General features: G+C 40.4%; 1 protein-coding gene across 10 annotated transcripts in view; it reads left to right on the plus strand.

Annotated features, from left to right (window-relative positions):
• The window catches only part of PTPRM (protein tyrosine phosphatase receptor type M), a 743,228-nt gene that overhangs the window by 325,586 nt on the left and 398,679 nt on the right, over window positions 1-18,963 (plus strand). For all 10 annotated transcript variants that reach the window (XM_074987422.1, XM_074987431.1, XM_074987423.1 and 7 more), the window contains one exon: window positions 8,444-8,737. In XM_074987422.1, the coding sequence (XP_074843523.1) occupies window positions 8,444-8,737 (294 nt within the window). The remainder of the gene's footprint in view (window positions 1-8,443; window positions 8,738-18,963) is intronic.

The raw sequence follows: 18,963 nt of genomic DNA on the forward strand, positions 1-18,963 counted from the left end.
CCTGAGACCAGAGCAAGAGTTAAGAAATTATTAAAGACTTGTCACCAAGGGTGTCAACAGCTGTGAAATAGTAAATAGTCAGTGTGTCTGTGTTTATATTCTCTTTGCCTGCCTGCCTGCCACTTTCTTGTTTTCTCTTTACCTTTTTCTCCATATAGAGGGCACTGGTAGCACTGTGTATTATCAAAGTTGCCTGACACTGTGCATGATAAGACTGTGCCTTCAGTTGCTTATAATTTCACCAAACATTAATATTGACATAAAATTTTCCATAATAGACATCCACTATGTGTCAGAACCTGTGGGTTTCAAACTTGGTGTACAAAGCTCATGGGAGCAGCCATGCTACAGTCCTCCATCTGGCAGCTTATCACATAACAGTAGTTTGCCTGGGACCCATGAAGCCCAACCCCAGAGTGAGGCTCTTCCCCCTGAGGTCTGATTGGCAGCTGGTTCTACTTAAACCAGTGGCAGGAAGAAGAAACTATCTGAACTGGGCTCCACCCTGCTGTGGGCCTTTCTATTCCTGCTTCCCAGTCTCAGTGCCTGGTATCTCACTTGTGATGTCTAACTTCCTTTTTGTCTCTGCCTCGGGAACCTGTGCTGTCTACTGTTTATGATGCATCTCCAAATCCACACCTCTGTCCAGGACAAGCCCTCCTCACATCAGACCCATTAGACTGGCCTGCCTAATGGATGGAATGCCTTTCTTCCAATCAATCATCTCTGATTATCTGCATGAAGCTTGAAAGTTCAAGGATGTCCTGAGGTCACTTCCTACACAGTGCATTTATCACAGTCGCTACAGCCTGGACTGAAGAAACAGGTTCCAGTGAGGGTTGCAGGAGGCAATCAAAGATGAAGTGGCCTGCACAGAGGCACCCACGGGCCTTACACCTTTGTGAACCTGATCATTAGCATAAATAATTAGCTGTGAGACCTACAGGAGGAGAAGTGAGTTTTTCTGAAGCCTTACCTCTGCTGCATACTGTGACCTCACATGCTGTATTGTCTAGTAAACCCATTCAGGCCAACTTGGCTTATCCAAATCACAACCGAGGAAGAGGAATGGCATCATCAAGCTGTGCTCTTCCTGTGGTGAACATGGCCTCAAGTTCAGCCTGCCCAAAACAAATGCCTTGGAGCTTGGGGAAACAAGCTGTCCCAGGCATTGTGGGCTTTAGGGGAAGTTCCCTGTTCCTCACTGAGATGCGCTTTGAACCCCTAACCTATTGAGCTGCACATCATCCTAGATTGTTTCCTCCAACAGGACCTCCGTCAGGTTGAAGAGCAGTGGATAATTTCATGGGTGCAGGTACACATCTGGCCTTGCATGTTCCACTGAGATGCAAGGCCATGCCCAACCAAAATGACACTATTGATGGCTCTCACCGTCTTCAAGGCCAGTTATAAAGGAGACTGTGCATCTGGAGACCATTATTCTGGGACACAGAAATAATAAAAATTGGTTTGATCCATTTCCTGAACTTCCCCTGAATCACTGGCTCCTGCCAGACCACTGAGGGATGCGGGGGGATGGATCTTGCCTGCCCAGAAATCTTGGATGCTTTACAATCCCGGGCTGAAGTAGTCCCCACGTGAGCTACTCAGAAACAGCCTTCTGCTCAGTGTCTCTGGGTAAATTTAGCCTGCCACTTGCATCATGGCTCTCACCTGCCTTGGTTATACAACCTTGGTGACCGTAATATGCCCCAAGTTCTGGATTTTCCTGAAGAAATGTAAGTCCTGTCCTTTTGATCATTCTCCTGGATAGTACAAATATTTTCAGTCCATTGTTCCTTTGAAGGAATAATATGTCCGGTTCTTGTGTAAAATAGAGTTATCCTGGCACTTCAACTTAAGCACATATTGAGTTAATTAAAGTTTATTAACTGCCAAGAAAGAGATTTTTGAGCAAGCACAAGCTTGTAAGAAAATACTGGTGAGCTAGGGAACTTCTCGCAAAGAACTGAAATGACACTCATGTATTATGAGAAGAATACAGAAAACTTCCTTTCACGTGGGCACTTTGAATGCTAATAGAATTTCTACCAAAGTAAAGATAACAGTTTAGTGGATATGCACAATGTCAGAGTCTGAACTGGTAGCATTGTAAGGATAGTTCCAAGAGAAAATGGAGTGAGGGTTCATCTGCAAATTGATTTCCCCAGCTAGTGCTATGGTACCTTTTGGAAAAAGGAATGTCAGCCTCTGGCTTTGTGTTTGATTTTTGAGCCAAAATCTAAATAACATCTAGGACCCTTACTAGCTACTCTTGATTCCAGAGTGAGGGCCATTCACATATTCATCAAACTTGATCTCTGGGGAGCTTAGAATGACTTCTGTGTTTAACCCCTAGGAGCCTTGTGGCCATGTTCAGTATTTACTGATGCCATTTGGATTGCTAATGCCACAGAAAACTCCTGACAATTAATGATATGTTACAAGACCTACTGGACCAATTACTGGTGGCACACTTAGATAATATATTGATCTTCTCAGACCATCTGAGCCAACATGCCACTTATTTCCATGCAGTCTTAGAAATACTAAAACAAAAGATATCATACTTCCCCTATATAAAACTATGGTACGCCCACATCTTGAGTACTGTGTGCAGATGTGGTCTCCTCACCTCAAAAAAGATATATTGGCATTAGAAAAGGTTCAGAAGAGGGCGACTAAGATGATTAGGGGCTTGGAACGGGTCCCATATGGGGAGAGGCTAGAGAGACTGGGACTTTTCAGTTTGGAAAAGAGGCGATTGAGGGGCGATATGATAGAGGTATATAAAATCATGAATGGTGTGGAGAAAGTGAATATAGAAAAATTATTTACCTTTTCCCATAATACAAGAACTAGGGGACACCAAATGAAATTGATGGGTAGTAGGTTCAAAACTAACAAAAGGAAATTTTTCTTCACACAGCACACAGTCAACCTGTGGAACTCCTTGCCCGAGGAGGCTGTGAAGGCCAGGACTCTATTAGGGTTTAAAAAAGAGCTTGATAAATTTTTGCAGGTTAGGTCCATAAATGGCTATTAGCCAGGGATAAAGTATGGTGCCCTAGCCTTCAGAACAAGGGCAGGAGATGGATGGCAGGAGATAAATCACTTGATCATTGTCTTCTGTTCTCCTTCTCTGGGGCACCTGGCATTGGCCACCGTCGGCAGATGGGATGCTGGGCTGGATGGACCATTGGTCTGACCCAGTATGGCCATTCTTATGTTCTTATGTTAATGTGGTCTCTATTCTAAAATTGAGGAGTGCGCATTTAATTAGACCTCAAATCAGTTTCTGGGTTTCGTTTTGTCAATGGAAAGAAATGAAAGGCATCTCTGCAAGGTGCAGGCTATCTCAGAGTGGGTGTGCTCCTGCAGTGTGCATGACCTACAATAGTTTTTAGGCTTTGCAAACTTCCAGTTGAAGATTAATTTAATTTTTCTTTTAAACATGCCAAACCCTTGACTACTCTACTCCTGGAAAAACCAACAAGGTATAGGATGCAATTTAGGAGTTGAAGCTTGCCTTCTCCACACAAGCATTAGCTAACTCAGACATAACCCAAGTTTTTGTTGCAGAAACTAACAACTTGACAAGATCCTGGCTGGGATGACTTAGTGGGGATTAATCCTGCTTGAAGCAGGGGGCTGGGCTAGATGACCTCCTGAGGTCCCTTCTAGCCCTATGATTCTATGATCTCTAGTACGGCAAATGAGGCAGATCTCTTCCAAAGACATGGGCACAAGTTAATATTGCACACCATTGACTGCTACTCAAGGATGTTTATCTCTGCTGATCAAAACTGAGATCTTGGTCAAGAAACTCTTAGCAATTAAGATTGCTTTCCAAGAGTCATGACACTAAATGAAGAGGCCCCAAATTCAGTCCAAGTGTTTACAAATTATAAGAAGTTGGAGTACCTATGCAGAGCTAAGAGCCTAAATCAGCAACAGCTTTTGGCCTCTAGTATTCTCTCTGTTCAATTTTACCTTGACCTACTGTCCTGGAACCACAAATGGTTAAGTTTAACACACTGTTCCAAAGGCTATGTCTAGACTATATCTTCTGACAAAATTTCTATTGACAGATTGCTGCCAAATTGCCAAGCAGATCATAAGAATGATCCACTCTGTGGACAGAGAGCGGCCAGACTGCTGGGCCACTCTCCTGACAAAATGGACAATCAGAAGCACAGCAGGCAGGGCAGTCTGGTGGCCCAGAAGCCCTGTCTGTTGACAGAGGGCCCCCAGAACATCTGGACTTGCTTTCTGTTGTGAGATCTCTGGTGACAGAGGCATTAAGCCTTGTGGGGAACAGGATAAGGCTGTCAACAAAAATGCTGTGTTCTATTAATTTACTGTCAACAACACGCCTTGGTAATTTGGAGGGTACCTGGGTTTTGTTGACAAAACCCTCCTAGTATAGGCATAGCCAAACCCAAGAGGCTTCAGGCTACGGCTGGTCCCCATTCTAAAGGCACAGTTTCCTTAGTGCAACTTGCCACCAGGACCTGTTCATGCTTGTCCATTTTGCCCATGTCTCCATAGGCCACTCGGGTTGACTTATCAATGAAGAATTACACACATTCTGTAGAGGGTCATGTATGTTAAGGGCCACATCTGTATTTCTCCAGGACCTGCAAGAATGTCATTTGTACTACCATACCATGGCTTCACCTTGGCAAGACATTTTGGTCATTCTAAATCCCAACCATTGATGTCCCATTTCTTCTGGAGGTTTTGAATCCATAAAAACATAAGAATGTTCATACTTGGTCAGACCAATGGTCTGTCTCGCCCAATATCTTGTCTTCTGATGGTGGCTAATAACAGGCACATCAGAGGGAATGAACAAAACAGGTAATCATCAAGTGATCCATTCCCATCTTCTGGTAAGCAGATACTGGAAACACCATCTTTGCCCATCCTGGGTAGTAGCCATTGACAGACCAATTTCTGCAAAATAGTTTTTTGTAGCTTCCTGCCAGATGTATGCCCACACCGCAATCTCTTGCCAGAAGACCTGTGATCTCTTCCAACTTCTGGCCACCCTATCTCTGTTCAGAGAAGCTATTTTATTGAACTTTGTGGTGGTTTCATTACCATTTCCAGTGTTATATCAGTTTTGTAAGATGATTCACTTCATTTCCTGAACAGTTTTACCCTCCATAGAAGAAACTACCTGGATTTGGATGAAAAACATATGTCTTCATGCCCTCCTGGATCGTGTCACCTAAAACCCTTGGGGGGAGGGGGGTGCAACAATTCATAGGTGTGGGGCCTCATGCCAGCAACAATCAACTGTCTACCAGCCTCTGACCATCTAGTAGACTGGGAAGGTTGGAACAATATGTATAGTGAGGGTACTGAGAGCCATTGAATCTAACTGTAAACATTGTATATAATGGAGAGAGATAAACAAGTGAGAGGTGCTGGAACTAGAGGTAAACCTGTCCTAGGATTACTGTTGTTCTTATTCCAGGGCTCTGATGTCCTGTTTCTGACCTCCTGGTAATCTGATAAAGCCAATTCTTGCCTCCTGTCTTGTGACTGTGCATTCACGCTCTGTTAGATCTGGCTGCCCACAAACTAGCTATGACTCTTTGAGCTGAATTATTTTGGAAAATTTAAGACACCCCCATGTGAGTAAATTTTTGGGAATGAGACTTGGGAAAATACATTGTTTTGCCCACATTAAAAAAATTCAGGTGATCTTTCTCTTTGAAAAGCTGTAGTGCTTCCGTGCTTTAGGGAGGGGCTTTACCTTTGGTGTGGCCTTAACTAGAGTTTTGTGCCCAGTTCTGGGGCACACACTTCAAGAAAGATGTGGAGAAATTAGAGAGAGTCCAGAAGAGAGCAACTAAAATGATAAGAAGAGATTTGGCAATTGTGACCTGTGAGGAAAGGTTGGAAGACGTGGGCATGTTTTGTCTGAAGAGGAGAAAGCCAAGATGGGGTGGGGCACAGTAGGTCTTCCAATATGTAAAAGGTTGCTACATGTAGTGATCAGTTGTTATCCATGTCTCGTGAAGGTAGGACAAGAAGTAGTCAGCTTAGTTTGCTACCCTGCAAGTTTCCCACACGCTATAAAATGTGTCCCTTCTTAAGTATGCATAATTATTTCACCAATTTAAATGTATCATTTTGGTTAAGACAGCTATTTTCAAATGAAGATGCAGTGCACCTGCTTCTGAATGAGTGGGAAAATACAGATGAGAAAATAATTAAGATACTTAGTGGGACCCTATTTCAGAGCTACCACTAAAATTGTCTCCAGTAGAGAAAAGTGTGTTGCTCCCAACTATACCATATTCAAAGGCTGGTACTTACTTAAATAATTAATCCACTCTTCATTATCATATCTAGAAACATTTCTAGTGAAAAGGGGGAAAAGTTAAATATGTATAGGAAGGAATAACTCAGGCAAAAGTATGGTCATTCCTTATCAGTGGATAATATAAAGATGATTATTTTATGCAGAAACAATATAGCCATATGTCTCTTTATTACAATATCCTTGACTGCTTGAACTACATTTTTCCACAGTATGTACTTAACTTCAGGACCCTTATTTTTAACTGACATCTGGTTAAAAAATAAGTGTCTTGTCTATGGTGATCAGTTCATTTTATACATGCTTAACCCTTAGTTGGAGGATTATTTCAGAGTAAAATCATGATAATATGCAGGCGTTTGCTAGAACCACACAACTGAATTTAACCTATTTTGCACTTTGGTCATAGGGCATTGAAAAAAATAGCCCAGGGGATGAAAAAGCAATAAAATAGTGTCTATTTCACATACTTGTCAGACTTTCAATGAAATGGTGTAATCACTGACCTTTGTGACCATACTCCTGAGTTTGCATTTTGATGATCATTGAACAGCCATTACTAGCATTTGAAACTTGAAAGTAATTAACTCTTCTTTCAGCTTGGCTACATAAATGGCTTAGAATGATCTATAAAAGTTCCATTTCATGTCCTGGTTCAGGAAGGAGCCTAATGATTTAAATTGATGCTTAATCATTTTGAATTAAGTCAGAACTATTTAAGGACGTAGAGTTTCTGCAGAAAACCATAGTTGCGTACTTCAGAAACAAAAAAAGTCAGTAAAACTATTGTAAATTTCTAATCACCAAAAGCTGAAGCTAATTTCTTCTATATTGATGCTGACATATATGTTCTTTCGGTAACATTGAAAAGAGTCTATCAGAGAGGTAGTTGTGTTAGTCTGTATCTTCAAAAACAGCAAGAAGTCCTATGGCACCTGTGCCCACGAAAGCTTCTGCTCCAAAATATCTGTTGGTCTATAAGGTGCCACAGGACGACTTCTTGTTATTGAAAAGATTGTAGAATGCTGCTGTAATCTGCATGTCAGCATTTATAACTGTCTTTTAAACTGGATTTGTACATCTGTGCTAAGAAGTAATAATTAGTAAACATCTTTGGAGATCTTTTGGACTGCAACCTAGTTTTACCACTATTTTCTTTTGGGAATATCTCATTAACTTAGTGGTGCCTCAGAATAAGGCAAAAATAAAATCATCTGTATTTGTGTAGGAAAAGATATGAATATATCATAACTACTTTTCAGATGAGAGATGGCAGTCACATGTTTCACCAGTGATTCGTTTTAAAAAAAAAATTGAAGTGGCAAAGTACTACTACTACTAAGCAGGTATCTAGCACTTTCCATTTTCAAAGTCTTTTGAAAACAAACTGTTCTTCACTTCACATATTTAATACATGGAGTAGTTTTCTTTCCCCTTTGCAGCAAGGGAAATGGGGATTAAATGATTTGCCTAAGGTCACTGTTCAAGGTAGACTCAGAATAAGAACGAGAACTCAGGAATTACTAGTTCCCAGCACAGGGTTTTGTCTGGATTAGATAGAAAAGTGCAGGATACTGAAACTGAAGGAACACTTCATTCACTCCCCACAAACCAGAAGTTTGAAAGTTTATACGATGTGAAGCACACACTGAGGTGTTTTGAGAATAAAAATCCTCTCTTCCTTTGCTTCACAAATTTTACCACACTCCAACAAGATGGTTGTCGTCAGGAACATACTCAAATATCCATTTTAATTAAAATATTTAATTAAATTAAAATATTGTTTTAGAATGTGTTACAGTTTACACCAAGAGAGAGAGCTGTGTTTGGAATATTTACATAAACAAAATCTACCTAAAAACCTTTCAGTAACATAATATGAAAAAGTACATCAAGCAGGTTTATGTGAGCAGTAGAGTTTATATGTTGTGATTTATCCTTACCAAATAAATAGCTAACTCTGACAAAGTTTATCATCTATTACATTTATGTTCAGTATTTTTAAATCAGAATTTCAAATATGGGTTACTGAAGATTGTTTGAATGTTTTGGAGATAGAAACAAATGCTGGTAGAATAACCTTTTATAATTTTGTTTCTGTGATAGAGCCACCTGTTCCCATTGCTCCACCTCAGCTGTCTTCAGTTGGCGCAACCTACTTATGGATACAGTTGAATGCCAATTCAATCAATGGGGATGGACCTATCATTGACAGGGAGGTCGAGTATCGCACTTCAAGTGGAACCTGGTATGACATACAGCCAGTTGACTCCACAAGCTACAAAATTGGGCACCTGGATCCTGATACAGAATACGAAATCAGTGTACTGCTTACAAGACCAGGTGAAGGAGGGACTGGATCCCCAGGCCCAGCTCTCAAAACGAGGACAAAATGCGCTGGTAAGTGCCAGAAGGAAGCCACAAAATTTTTACCAGTTCTCTGGGGTTGAAACCAGCAGGTTACTTTTCTAATAATAGTCACTATATAGCCTAAACCTGCATGACACAGACAGTTAGTCCAGAATACTTATAAGTATCATTTAGCTTTTGCGAATGGTGACCTTGAAGCCAAGCTACAAAGTCATGGTATATTAAATCATACCTGTTCGTGACTGGCAATGATTAGTGCAGAAACCAGTGTAGTTTCAAAACAGCAGACTTTCTTGATGTACAGCACACTGTTGGGCATACTTCATTTCATGATAACCTACCTGTATCAATCCTGGCTTGTTGTTTATTTTTTGAACTAATGTTACAAGTTCTTTTTTTCCCCCCATCAGCAGCCAATTCATAAGTCTGTAGCAGATGTGAAAAAACAGACTTCAGAATAGCAATTGCATTTACTGTTTGTGACCATTAATAATGAGATTTAATAAAGGGCTGCTTTCTCAGGTGGCTGTCAGGGAACCTTCTTGTTAAACAAGATACAGTGATTTGTGGTGTTGTACAGAGATTTTGGCTGTTATTCTTAAGTTGTAATCAGAGGAGCTGATGTGCTTATAAATGGATATAAAACAGGGCTATAGTGGAAACACAATTGCATAATAATCTTATGAAAAAGTAGCAATGATGGCAGCATTGGTATTAATTTGGTGTTCAGCTGTAGGAAGGGTAGTGAGATGCAAAACATTTTTGTCAGCATTTTCGTTGTCATTTTTTATGGGAATTTGGCATTTGTTTTAAAAATTGAGGCATTTCCTAGGGTGAAGTTAAAACTATGAGGACAGATTTTGAGAATCAGTTTTTCTTTTCATAACATGAATTATAGTAAACAAATCAGAATTGTACACACTTAAGTTTCGTGTGACCTGGGTGCATACAAATTTGCTTATGATAATGTAGTGGTCCATTTGGGATTGGCCTAGACACACATGATTCTGAGCATCTGTTAGCAATGGCTATGAAGGAGAGAAGAACATACAGTGAGACGGGGTTTAAAATTTATAATGTGAACTTCTTCCAATATTTTTGAACCACCCTCACTACCGTAAAGCTGGCAGGCAATGGGAGTAAAATCTCCCCGCAAAAAAGGAAATTTAAGCCACTGGCATGAATTGATAGATACGTGTGTGTGTGTGTGTGTGATATATATATATATATATATATATATATATATATATATATATATATATATATATGTCTTTTTAAAAAGTTACAGAAAGTAACTAGGCAAATCTCCATTGGATTTGAGTGATTGTTACATCTCACATAGCTGTTCAAGTACCGTTCAGCGATTGAACAATCGAAACAGTATCCAACAATGCACAGATTATTCTGCATGTGATGTCAAATGCAGACATTGTGACTTTTTTTCAGTTTCCTAGTAATACGCTATTGTATTTAAACCATACTGTAAATAGGGGCTGGTTTGCTGGTTTTTATGTATGTGTCTCTTAGTTCAGATTGTTTTTTTGCTTAGAATGTTTTTGGGGCGGGGGTTGCACCAAAAAAGGTACTGAAAAAGGTAATACAAATTTATTACTATTTATCTTCAAGATTTACCTCAGTAGAATATATTAAGCAGTGCTTTGTATGTTTAAAAAAAAAAAAAAAGGTTGAGAAGCCAGTACTCAGCTTGCTACCACTCCAGGGGCTGCCAGTGGGGCCCTGTACACCAGCTGGCTCCCTGCCACAGGGCTGCCAGGAGTCTCCACAGACCCCTACTGGAGATCCCGCAGCTGGGGCTGCAAAGGTGCCAGTGTTTAGTACCAGCAACTGGCACAAAAGTATTATAGGCAGTAAATACTTAGTCGTGAAATCCATTACTGGAGACCGTATGACAAGGGCCTCGAGTCCAACATGTCTTTCCCAAGTGAATAAGCATAATTATCTTTCCAAATTATATGTCGTCCTTTCAGCCTTATGCCAAGTATTTTAATTAAAAAAAAAAATAAAAATAGAAACCCAACCAGGTTTTCTGTATATTTCGATTTCCTATTCCTATACCACAGTGTCAGATGACTTAGTGAGGGGTTATTACCCAAAGAGTTATATGGAGAATGCAGAACTTTAATTATGTGTAAATTCATCATGGGTTTTCTGAGGTCAATTCACTGATGGATATTATGGAGCATTAAGAAAAATACCCATTTACATGAAATATTATTCACTGAAAGTATTTTATGTGGTAAACCATTGTAATATATCCCTATTATTTGAGATTTCGTTAAGCTAATCAATAACATACTGCATTCCTTTCTCAAATGAAGGTCACTAAGAGGAAACTGAATGAAAAACTGAAATTATATGTGACAAATTAAATTTAGTTCCAGAAATTGGGCTTTTTTTATGGTTTGAAATTGTTTTGAAGGTGTAGTGATTGTTTATTGCTAGTCAATGACATGCTAATACCTGGCACAAAAGGTTAAAAAAGAGATGCTGATAAACTTATGATGAACTAATTAAGCTAGGTAGGAGTTAAAGGATGCCATTCGCAAATGTGCACTGTAAAATTAAAACAGCAGGCTTTTAAGAGAAGAATCAGTGCATCTTTGTAATTGCTTTAATAAATGTATGCTGTTTGCCTGTTCCCTTGGGGTCCAGAGAGATTCTTTGGGACTCAAAGCAGCATGCTAGACATTCAGTAATCATAATAGTTCTCCAAAGTGCTTGAAATATGTTTTTATTTTGGCAGAATGAGATTTCAGGGACTTATAATAGACAAGTGCTGTCTCTGGCTCTTATTAAATAAATGCAGCTATAAATAGTACGGAAAGGAAATAAAGGGGGAAGAAATCTCTCCAAAGCTGGCAGTAGCATCCTCAGTGAAACAGTATTGGTATGTCTTGAAAAGGACTTTGTTGCCTTGTGATGAAACACTACATAAATGTAGGCAACTCTTCTGCCAAGTAGTTTGAAGAGATGATGTTTGGGCTGGGATTAGAGTTAGCATGTAGTTCAGAATTCAGATTTGAAAAGAGCAGTGGCTAGGGTTCAGGGTGAATGGCACTGAAATGTCTTTAATTTCTCTCTCCCAGTTTCTCTCCATTAATTTTTTGCCCATATTTCAGTTTTGAGGAATAAAGGCAAAATACAGTTACTATCCTCAAAATACTTGTGCTCAATAAAGCAAAATACATGGCCACTAATGTTGCCTCCTACTGTACTTGGGCATTAAAGTACTTGCTGCCTCTTTTCTCTTCCATGATTACATGCTTTTTTGGAGTCCATAACTATAATATTGTTCGTCCATAATTTTTTAAATTTGCTTTTTACATGTTTGTTTTTAAAAGGACATACGGGATGTTGTCACCATAAACCAGAAAAGAAATCTCAATTTCCATCAAATACTTTAAGTAAGACACATAATCATTACACAGCAACTTGAACATATAGTATATCTTGTTTCTTTAGCTTTCTGTCATATCAATTCTATGTATTGAATACCTTTTGAAACGATGTTTGCATATGTTTGCAATGAATCCCATAAATTGTTATGTCCCTGAAGGTCCGCATCATATGAAAATTCCTTGATAGTAAGCCTGATAGCTTAAGAGAGTAAATTTGCTGTGGTTCAGAAAAGGGCAATTGGGAGTAAGCATTCCCTGACTAGCAAACTATGGAGTTTCTAAACAGCAATTTCTCTCCCTTTTCAGAGGACAAAAACAGCATCATATGGCTTATTTTACAAATGAATAGTGAAAGCATGAAGAATTAGTGCTGATTTACCCCGCCAAAAAAAATTCATGTAGGAAAATTCTAAAATGTGCACTTTGTGTATTATGTTGCTGTTCTTTCTTTAAGGTAAAAATTCACACTTCATTACCAGCTGGGAAAATTAGTTGGGTATTGGGAAGATACTGTTGAAAAGGGTGAAGGTGAGGAAAGAAATCTTCCTCTCTTCTATCTGTGATCATAGAGCCACAGTTGACATGGGGGCCTTGCAGAGGCTACTTTGCCCTAATATACAATAACCCTAACTCTTCTGGTCAGACTCTGGGGGTTAGAGTCATTCTCTGCCCATTTCAACCTCTCAGCAGAAGAGAGGGATCAGCATCTGCCTACTGGGGCTGAAATTCGGCCTCGTCCTCGTGCAGGCCACGTAAGCAAGTGGGGAAAGATTCCATGTGTTCTCTCACATTGTTGAACATGTGCATGAAGTCCAGGTTGAAGCTAACCCCTAATTATATTAGGCTAATTATAGACAAGTGAAAAAGATTGAATATAGTAACAGAAGCATGCAAATGTCAGTATGTAAAAGGCAATTGAGAATGAGTACAAGAAACTGTAATATAGAATGTAAATATGAAATACCATGTTGAATAGACAATCCACCAATAGAAATAGGGCTGTCAATAAAGTTATGGCTGGCTCTAGAATCTACCAGTCCTATGTAATCTTGATTATGAGATGATCCTTTTAGAATAAATAATATGGTAATTTGTCTAAAATATTCTTAACAGCTAGATTTTCAACTCTATAATACAAGCTACTGACATGAATTAAACCACATTTTAATTTCTCACATCACACTATCTTTGTATTATCTTTTGATTGTTCTAAGAACAACAGGGCCGTGTCTAGACTTAGAGAAATCCTTGAAATGGCCATTAACATGGCTATTTCGAAGAATACTAATGAGGTGCTGAAACGCATATTCCACGCCTCATTAGCATGCAGCCAGCTGCAGCACTTCGAAATTGCTACTTTTCGGCTCCCATGCAGCTTGTCCAGATGGGGATCCTTTTTGAAAGGACCCCACCAACTTTGAAATCCCCTTATTCCTATCTTCTGATAGAAATAAAGGGATTTTGAAGTTGGCGGGGTCCTTTCAAAAAGAACCCACGTCTGGATGATCCACGCGGGAGCAAAAAGCGGCAATTTTGAAGTGCTGCGGCCAGCAGCATGCTAATGAAGTGCTGAATATGCATTTCAGCACCTTATTAGTATTCTTCAAAATGGCCATTAGCATGGCTATTTTCAAAGATTTCTCTAAGTGTAGACGTAGCCCAGATGTTTAAAAAAAATCTAGGGTCTGCCTATATTTAACACTGGGTCTAATTATCTTGATTAGATTTTCTTGGAAGGAACAAAGAATATTTTTCAGTTTTAGCTTTCACATATACTTTAATTTGTAAACTAATACAATCAGGATGTGTTTTGGGTTGGTAAATTTTTTTTTCCCCTGTCCAGAAAGGCTGTTCTGATGATTAATGTTCACATTGGATTTTAGCTGGCACTACTGTATGTTGAGAAAATACATTTAAAGCAAATGAGTGTAGTAACTATTTAAAGTGTCTTGATTGGCATTGTGGATATTAAAATTAATGCATTCTGAAAATAAAAGTCTGGCTATCTGTCAGATGCTGTTTGTTTTGACAGTTGCTAGAGCCGTTATATTTGCAATACCCTTAATACAAAGTCTGTTCAGTAATTCGCTTCATTACTGTTGTGCAGTGTTCAATTTTAAGAAGTTGACCTGATGAATAACTGGCATGTTTGGCCAAGTAAATGACAAAACATAACTTTTTGTGACCTGTGCATAATTATGGATTGCTTTGGAATGGCAACTGGCTAAATTTGTACTATAATTACATTTCCATTATAAAAGTTCCATCTTGCTATCTGACATGTAAGACTAGATTGTGAAAAGCATTCATTTTTATAAGAGGGAGACTTAGAGAGCTATAATTTATAATTCAGGATTATCAATATACACATTTATTCTTTCAGAAGAGCATTTCACTGCCAAATAACTCTCTATATGGTTAGTTACTTAGAAAGGAAACTGCCAATTCTTTGGATATTTATTTAATTGTTTATAAAAGCTGAAGAAAAGTACTAGTTTTAATTATGTCATACAGGCTACGTCTACACGTGAAGCCTACATCGAAGTAGCCTATTTCGATGTGGCGACATCGAAATAGGCTATTTCGATGAATAACGTCTACACGTCCTCCAGGGCTGGCAACGTCAATGTTCAACATCGACGTTGCACAACACCACATCGAAATAGGCGCTGCGAGGGAACATCTACACGCCACAGTAGCACACATCGAAATAAGGGTGCCAGGCACAGCTGCAGACAGGGTCAGAGGGCGGACTCAACAGCCAGCCGCTCCCTTAAAGGGCCCCTCCCAGACACACTTGCACTAAACAGCACAAGATCCACAGAGCCGACAACGAGTTGCAGACCCTGTGCATGCAGCATGAATCCCCCGCTGCAGCAGCAGCAGCCAGAAGCCCTGGGCTAAAGGCTGCTGCCCACGGTGACCATAGAGCCCCGCACGGGCTGGAGAGACAGCATCTCTCAACCCCCCAGCTGATGGCTGCCATGGAGGACCCCACAATTTCGACGTTGCGGGACACGGATTGTCTACACGGTCCCTACTTCGACGTTGAACGTCGAAGTAGGGCGCTATTCCGATCCCCTCATGAGGTTAGCGACTTCGACGTCTCGCCGCCTAACGTCGAAGTTAACTTCGAAATAGCGCCCGACGTGTGTAGACGCGATGGGCGCTATTTCGAAGTTAGTGCCGCTACTTCGAAGTAGCGTGCACGTGTAGACACAGCCACAGTAACTCAGATTTCTCCTCCAGAACCTGAAGAAGTGTGTCTTTCCCACAAAAGCTCATTACCTAACAAATAAAATTGTTAGTCTTTAAGATGCTACAAGACTGCATGGGTTTTGGTTGTTTGGGTTGTTTTGTTTTGTTTTCTGTCAATCTACAGACTAACACGTCTACCCCTGTCAGACTAGCAACTCAGAGTGACACTGCAGATAGCTTTTGGGTTTTTTTACATAAGTCTGGTCATTGTCTTTCTGTATGTCGTAGCCTTTGGATGAGTGATAATCAGTACTGTCGTCTGCTTCACAAAGATAAGAGTGAAACTATTATAATGCCACGTTTTATACCTTTGGCTGGGTCTACACGGAGCTACTTTCCTGGGAGCTCCATGCTAATGAGCAGCCTCGCAACTACAAATGGCTGCTCATTAGCAAGGTCCCATGGAATGGTTCCTGAGGCATAAGGGGTTAGTGACAGATGGGCTTTTTGCCGGCAGGGGCACATCCGCACAGCCTCTTTACTGCAGGCATCCCCCACACCGGCCGAGAGTGAGAGCTCATGTGGCTGTGCTAGTGAGCCATGGGGCATCCTAATGAGCAGCCAGTTGCAAGGCTGCTCATTAGCATGGAGCTGCCAGGAGAGCAGCTCTGTAGACCCAGCCTCTATGTGGTGGGGAGTGTACACACACACATTTACAATTTAAGGGGAAACCTATATGCCAGCAAAACACTACTGTCAAAAGAAGATTCCTACACATGTAGAAAAATTGTGTTTTGGTTCCTTACTTTCCTGTTTTGTGTGCAAGTGTATGTAGATCAGTTGTTTTAGCAGATACCTGTATATCTCTCTGTTTCTGTGCTCTTAATATCAGAACATGGTAAAATGTGAATTTGCCACAGTTAGCTTATTTTGTCCTGTCTTAGTGTGTTACACCCTGTGCTAAATTGCTCACATGCAATGTACCACTCAGCAGTAAGTGATCATTTTTAAATACCAGTAAAGTGTTTAATGATAAATTACTTCAGCCTGTACTACCATTCTTTAGTTAACCTTTTAACCACTGCTTATTAAGCTGTACAGTACATGTCATTTTTCCTCTATAGTGCCATCAGGATGGATTTTAAGCCATTACCGTGACCTTAAAGCCTTGTAGATTTATGTTAATGACAAAATCCAAAGACCAGATTTTGTTAATTAAATTGTTATGGTTTTAGATGAGATTCTGGACTCAAATTTCTAAAAACTTGTTTACTATAGGAAATATCTTCAGTACTTCAAGTTCAGGTATTGCCCAGTTGCGAATACTTAAATCTCAGTTCTTGAGTGGGAGCTTTATGGGTGAAAGATGTGTTATCTGACGCTGCTTCCTGGCCTCAGTAACAGCAATAGGGCCTGAGTCACTAAAGGCAGCTGGGAAGTCTTAAGGGCTACTACTGTAGTTAGTTTTCTGTTATCTTCCGTAATGATGATAGTCCTATGCACAATGAAGAGAAAGGTAGGCTGCTGGGTTGCAGGGATGTTTGCTCTGATCCAACTGACAGAGACCAAAAATTACAAGATCTTTACCAAATATTCATAAACCTGAATTACCCACCAGGAGAAGTAAAAAAAAAAAAACAAATCAACAGGGCCAGACGAATACCCAGAGACCAGCTACTCCAAGATCAGCCCAAAAAAGCCAAGAACAGAACACCACTGGTCATCACCTACAGCTCCCAACTCAGACCACTGCAGCAAATTATTAAAGACCTACAACCTATCCCTAATCAGGATGCTACACTCCAGAAGGCCCTGGGTGACATGCCTGTTTTCTCCTACAGACAACCTCCCAACCTTATGAGGATCCTCACTAACAACCACAGTCTATACCCCAGGAATACCAGCCCTGGAACCTTTCCTTGCAACAAAGCCCGCTGCCAGCTTTGTCCACATATCTTCTCTGGAAATACCATCACTGGACCTAACCAGGTTACTCACAGAATCACGGGCACTAACATCATATATGCCATCATGTGCCAACAATGCCCCGATGCTTTGTATATTGGACAGACTTCTAACTCCCTTAGACAAAGGGTTAATGGGCACAAAACAGACATCAAAACACTCCAGATCTACAAAGCAGTTAGTTAACATTTTAATGGAATGGGGCATTCTATTAATGACCTAAAGGTATGTGTGTTACTGAAAAAGAACTTTTGCACCGTTCTTCAAAGAGAAACAGCTGAGCTGGCTTTTATATTCAAATTTGGCACATTAACACGTGGTTTAAACCGGGATGGGAACTTTGAGTCACTATAGGGGCTCATCTGCATACTTGGCTTAATCTAATTCTTGACCTTCCCCCCCACCCCTCCACTCTCTGATTTGCTCACCTTGATTATCTTTTTCTGATTTGTCCTCCTTGCTTACTGTTTTTGGTTCTCTGTGCCTTAAATATTGAGTCTGTTCTGGTCTGGCTATGGTCTGAAGAAGTGGGTCTGTCCCATGAAAGCTCACCTAATAAACCATTTTGCTAGTCTTTAAAGTGCTACTTGACTGCTTTTCGTTTTATTTTAGTGGGTGTTGGATCTAGCCCAAGGCCATGTTTTGGCTTACAGCGTGTGCCGTTTCAGCTACATATGGGCTATAAAGGCATAAGATCATCCCACAGGGGAATTTACCCTGTGCTGTGGCAACACGGGCCAGTGGTATTAGCTCTACAGTGTTCCTCTTACACTTGAGGCTCAGCATTGGGCCATAGCAGGAAGGGGCTTATCTGCTGCAAGAGAGGAAAGGCTGAAGCACTGCTGACCATGGGCGAATGGTGGGTGTTTTTGATTATTTGTTTTGTTTTTTCGGTCTCTCAGCTGTTGCAAGTGGGCTGATTCTCACAAGGCCAGCAAAAGGGGACTCTCTCACTCAAGGTTCGTTTTCTTACTAAATATAGAGTTCCTGATCCAAGCCCTGGCGAGGTTATGCAAGCTGAACTTCCCTAATCCAGGGCCCTGGGGATGTGACTGGTGCTGAATGAGAGAATTTGCCACAGCAGGGGAAGTGTGTACTGTCTAGCAGCATTGCCAACACTTTCACTGCTTACTGGGCTCTTAGAAGACAATTAGCAGTAAATTACAGCTAAATAACAGCACAGAACACTGAGAACCAGGACTGGTGACTGTAAACAAACTTTACGGGACCATGGGGAACTTGGCCATACCCATAAGAATTAGATATTCAGCTAACTAAAAGCATGCCAGACCGAGGATGTTGCTGGATGAGACAGGGCCTGGCTAGAGAGGTTCAACCTGTAGCTCTTAAAAGAAATGGTTGAAGGGGAATGTTTAATGCAATGACCCCGATCGCATTTCTTAGAAACCCCTGAACTCTTTGCTCAGTCCTTCAAAATACATCCAGTCAGAGGCAGAGATCAAGCAGCCCAAATGGTTAGTGTATGGCAAATTATATATGCACATAAAAACAAGTACTGAACAAACTTAACTATATACACTGCTACTAGCACTCTCTCTCATAAGTATATATCTGATAAGCTAAGATGGCAAACTTAAGTGATTTTGCATAATATATATATATTATTATGCACAAATCATTTTCAATCTTAGCAAACTTAGCTCAGCAGATATT

Source organism: Carettochelys insculpta, chromosome 2 (genome assembly GCF_033958435.1).
Source record: "Carettochelys insculpta isolate YL-2023 chromosome 2, ASM3395843v1, whole genome shotgun sequence".
Classification (NCBI taxonomy): Eukaryota; Metazoa; Chordata; order Testudines; family Carettochelyidae; genus Carettochelys; species Carettochelys insculpta.